We start from the raw sequence: 5,257 nt of genomic DNA, 5'->3' as shown, positions 1-5,257 counted from the left end.
GAATACCTCAAGCGTGTGACGGAAATGTTACGCCCCTTGCCATATTGTGATGCCTAGTAGAGGTCTGCGCGGGACTGTTTTTTTAGTCCCGCTCCCGCAAGGTTCTATTCCGCACCCACCCGCTCCCGCTATAGCCTATATTCACTCTTTGTTCACCCGCTGTCCGCTTAGAATAATTTTCTTCCCGACCCGACCGTTCCCGCTAAATTTAGATCTCGTTTCCAGAATCTCACATTTAAATTTCCGCTACTGAAAGAAAGAGAGATAGGCTGACAAATATGTGTAGTCTGTAAAATTATAGGCTAAGCAAAATATAAACAAAACCGAGTTGAACGTCCTTCAAGGACAGCGCATCCACACTTTGCTCCATCCTTATTCTGCTCTGTCACTCATCGACAACCTGCCTGTTCTGTGAGGGCCGTATATTTACCACCGGTACAGCCTGCTCTGAGCATCGTTATGCACATGCTGCTCACAGACCACGCAAATAAAACGCGTGACGTTTAAAGCATGCGTGCAGCGCGTGCATAACATTCTTGAGCACAAGCTGTACCGGTGGTCAATAAGAATAATGCGCAGATATGCTGCTCTAAATGGACGTCGGGAACGGGATATTGTTAGACCACCCGCTCCCGTTCAAATTACACCAGAGTTACCGACCGCTACCGCGTTTTATTCGGGAATTTAATAAAAAAATCCGGTGGAGCCACGGGAATGCAGACCTCTAGAAAGAAGCACCTGTCAGGAGAACAAAAGCGAAAACATAAAAAAGGACAAGACGTTAAAAGGATTAAAGTTTCCCCTACGAATTGGGTCCTTACAAATAAGAATAAACAAAATATTGGAGATGATTGTGACAGACAGGGAAAGATTTGACATGCTAATTGATACAGTATGGCCGCTATCAGAGACACAGGACAGCAGCAATAAACAAGCAACAATATCTGCAGAGACAAAACAGTATGAAAAGTCAGTAGCCTATATTCAAGTCAGCGGCAACATAAGCGATGACGACCTCAGAGAAACAGGACAGGTTAGCGAACTTGCACGATCCACAGACTTTGATGAAATGTTAGAAAAATGGGCAAGCATGAAAACAAGACGTTTTCAGATTTAATTACCTTTATGTCTGAAAAGTTTATGACAAGAAGCTCTTAAATTTGCTGGCTACCAGTTCATTTTTTTTAAATGTATAATAAAACTGCAGATTTAAAACTTCTATTCTGCTATTACCTTGTTGCGGTGTTTAGCTGCTCTGATGGGTTTTATATTTCTTTATTGTCACTGCCTACTGAGAATAGGTAGGAAAACTGTTAAATATTAGGGCTCGACAATAAGGGTGCCCGATAGCATAGCCCGGGGCCAGCGGAAAAGACGCTCGGGACAGTTGACGGATTTCTCACTGGATCAATTGGGCCACTGCTGTGTGCTCACACATGTTTAGCATTTGAACATGTTATTAAGCTTTACAAAATTAAACATTCAATCAATTTCAAAGCATTAGAAGACGCGGAAAGCACACAAAGCGCAAGACTAGGCGAAAGACACACAGCGAGCCCCGAACTGAGTTTCTCTTTCGCGTCTTCTTGCACTTTAATGGACAAATACACCTTGCCAATTTGAACGTCCAAGCCATGTTAACCAATTCAAGTGCAAGAAGATGTGAATAACAACTCCAAAAAAAAAACTCACCATAAAAACCTAAAGCATATCTTTCTTTATTGTGCTATTGCTTGTAATTTGTTCATTTGTTCTTATTTACTGACTGTTCACTTGTCTTTAATAATGTTTGAACTTTGTTAGACTAATAGTTTTTGCCATGGTATCGAAACTAAAACTAAAATTAAAACTTTAAAAAACTATTTTTTTTACTTGAAATAAAATAAACGTTACTTGAAATAAAATAGAAAGGGGCTCAAATTTCTGTCTTGCATACCCCCCTTAAAACTCTTTGTGGCGCCCCTGCATCTAGCTGTAACACTGTACATGTTTGTCTACGCTGCAAAAGTGGCTCTAAGCCTCCTCTGGAACAGGTGTAAAAAGTGGTGCTAGCCCTGCTTATAAATTACAACGAGAAGCGTTCCTTTACCTGGGGTTAAGTGCAGCGTTTAATGTTTTTGTATGAATTGAGAAAATCTTTAAACACTGGTATGCTGTTTATTTGAACTTAACTCACGTTGGCCTTTACTTTCTGTGTCCACATCCAGACTCCTGGAGAAACGGCAGCAGAATGGCGAGACTATCGAGCTGTCAGCGGAGGGCCGCCCGGAGCTGGTGGAGGAGAAGGAGCTTCCCGTCATGGACTGCACGTGTTTCGGGTTGCCGCGTCGTTACATCATCGCCATGCTGTCAGGCCTGGGCTTCTGCATCTCGTTCGGCATCCGCTGTAACCTGGGTGTGGCCATCGTCAGCATGGTCAACGACCACACCATTTACTACGGAAAGAAACCTGTCATAGTGGTCAGTGTCACATTAATAAAGATCATCCATTCGAGTTTAAGAAAATTAATGGAAACAGAATGAAGAAATTGGGCATTTCTGAGTTTATTAAGGGGCATATTTTAAAATTTAAGATAAAAATTAGATTCATTACGCATGGATAGATACAACACAGGTTTATAAGAAATAAAGGTACATCAACATAGAGCCTACTGTCAGTTTGATATGCTATGTCAATATGTCAATAATGCCAATAACATCAATATCTAAATACAAGCATACATAAATATATGCAAATTGACTCGGTCACTTCAAATTCCAGTTTACTAACATTAACCAGTTAGATTTTTGTCTCTACATAGTGTGCACCGTGAGGTTTCCCTGTAGAATTTCACACAGCTATGCAATTACCCCATAAATAGACTGAGAAAATCAAATTGATAGAGAAAATAAGATTTTTAATAATGATATTATTTTAAAAATATGTATTATTATTATTATACAAATTTTGATCAATTTATTTTATGATCTGTTATTATTATTATTATTAGGCTTATCTTACTTATATATTTAGTTTTATATTTTTTATTTTACTACTTTGTTGATTATTTTACTTCTTTCTCACATTCCCCCCTTCCCTTGTTTGTAAATGTAACATGACACAGAAAAAGTGACTGAGGTTAATTCAGGTTATTTGATGCTTTGAAGAATAGCGCGTAATCATTTTTTATTGATTAAAACCTGAACTGACAAGGTATGCGACAGTATTCTCAGATTTTGCACAGAAAGCTTTTGAATATAAGTTAGATGCAAGGAGTTTGACTCTCTCTTTTCCCACCCAGGCTGCTCAGTTCACATGGGACCCCGAGACGGTAGGGATGATACACGGCTCATTCTTCTGGGGTTACATCGTCACACAAATACCTGGGGGATTCATCTGTCAAAAGTTTGCTGCTAACAGGTAATGTGATCAGAGAGTGAAAATGAGTCAATCTTGAGTCAATGTGTGTTGTCTTTTGATCTGGCTCTTGTTGCATTGCAACAACCTACCCCATATATAATGAAAAAATTATATAATTATAATAAAATTATATAATGACAGTGTGTGTAGAGCAAATGTCAAAAATAAAACCTTTTTTCCCCAGCCCCATGTGATGAGATATTAGCATGGTATTTCATTGGGATTAGGCCTCAGTTGACTACTGCATGTGTGTTTGGTCTCAGGGTGTTTGGCTTTGCCATTGTGGCCACGTCGATGCTGAATATGCTGATCCCAGCAGCAGCAAGAGTTCACTATGGGTGTGTTATCATGGTCAGGATTTGCCAGGGGCTTGTGGAGGTATGCCATCTGTGTGCATGCGTGGATTTGTGTGGATCTGAAGTAGTCGGAAATATTAATGTTTTATTAGTCCCAATACATAGCATCACACTAAGGATTTTTGTGTGTGTGTTACCATCATGGTTATATATATACATTAAATCAGTTTATTACTCTACTGGAAGGGTGTGTCATATCCTGCATGTCACGGCATCTGGGCCAAATGGGCTCCGCCGCTTGAAAGAAGTCGATTGGCAACAACAGCATTCTGTGGTAAGATGTCTATCGATCATTTGAATCCATAAATTATATAAACCTTGTAATCAATAGAATTTATATATTTTTGTGATTATTTGAACCTTGAATCAAGTTTTGATTTTGTAAAAAGCTGACATTGATGATAATGTTAGTGAATAGCACTAATAAGAGGAAACATACTAAGAAACTGTATGTTATAGGTTCATATGCCGGTGCTGTTGTTGCAATGCCTTTGGCTGGAGTCTTGGTCCAGTACACTGGATGGTCCTCAGTGTTTTATGTGTATGGTAAGTAGCATATACACATTATTTTAATTACATACAATAATATTTTATATAAAACTTTTGTTTATTTAATGAACCAATTAATAGCGAACACTTTAATATATAATATACAATATACACACACTATCACTCAAACGTTTAGGGTCAGTTTATTTTTCTAATTCTTTTATTCAGAAAGGATGCATTAAATTGATCAAATATGACAGTAAAGACATTTATAATGTTACAAAACATTTCTTTTTCAAATAAATGCTGTTCTTTTATACTTTATATTCATCAAAGAATCATCAAGCATCAAATCAGCATATTAGATTGATTTCTGAAGGATCATGAGACACTGAAGACTGGAGTAATGATGCTGAAAATTCAGCTTTGCCATTCAGCTTTGAATAAATTACATTTTAATATTGAAATATATAATAAATTATATATTTAATAAATGTAATTATATATTTAATAAATTACATATATATTGAAATTGAAAACAGTTATTTTAATTTGTAAAAATATTTCACAATATTACAGATTTTTACTGTATTTTCTATCAAATAAATACAGCCTTGGTGATTGTAAGAAACATCTTTCAAAAACATTTTAAAAATCACGCCAATGACCCCAAAAACAGACCCCAAGCTTATACTTTAGTGTATATATAATATATAATTTTCATTATATATAATAATTCTTATCATCCTTTTCTCTCCTCACAGGGAGTGTTGGGATATTCTGGTATCTCTTCTGGATTCTAGTTTCCTATGAGAGTCCAGCTGTTCACCCAACCATCTCACCAGAGGAGAGGAAGTACATTGAGGATGCCATCGGGGAAACCGCCGGCCTGGTCAACTCTCTGCAGGTACAAACACAGGCATTCTTTTTCTTTCTTCTTCAATCACTTTTCCACACATCCCCCTCTGTCACACACACACACACACACACACACACACACACAACACAACAC

General features: G+C 37.6%; 1 protein-coding gene across 1 annotated transcript in view; it reads left to right on the top strand.

Annotated features, from left to right (window-relative positions):
• Positions 1-5,257, top strand: part of LOC107754185 (vesicular glutamate transporter 1-like) — a 28,220-nt gene that overhangs the window by 13,594 nt on the left and 9,369 nt on the right. The window contains exons 2-7 of the mRNA XM_016570550.1: positions 2,208-2,460; positions 3,282-3,400; positions 3,664-3,778; positions 3,943-4,030; positions 4,216-4,302; positions 5,010-5,152. Of these exons, the coding sequence (XP_016426036.1) occupies positions 2,208-2,460; positions 3,282-3,400; positions 3,664-3,778; positions 3,943-4,030; positions 4,216-4,302; positions 5,010-5,152 (805 nt within the window). The remainder of the gene's footprint in view (positions 1-2,207; positions 2,461-3,281; positions 3,401-3,663; positions 3,779-3,942; positions 4,031-4,215; positions 4,303-5,009; positions 5,153-5,257) is intronic.

This window comes from Sinocyclocheilus rhinocerous, unplaced genomic scaffold, assembly GCF_001515625.1.
Source record: "Sinocyclocheilus rhinocerous isolate Xijiao unplaced genomic scaffold, SAMN03320098_v1.1 scaffold1063, whole genome shotgun sequence".
Taxonomy (NCBI): Eukaryota; Metazoa; Chordata; class Actinopteri; order Cypriniformes; family Cyprinidae; genus Sinocyclocheilus; species Sinocyclocheilus rhinocerous.
Note: the sequence above shows the minus strand (reverse complement) of the source record. Positions and strands in the feature narration are given on the sequence as shown.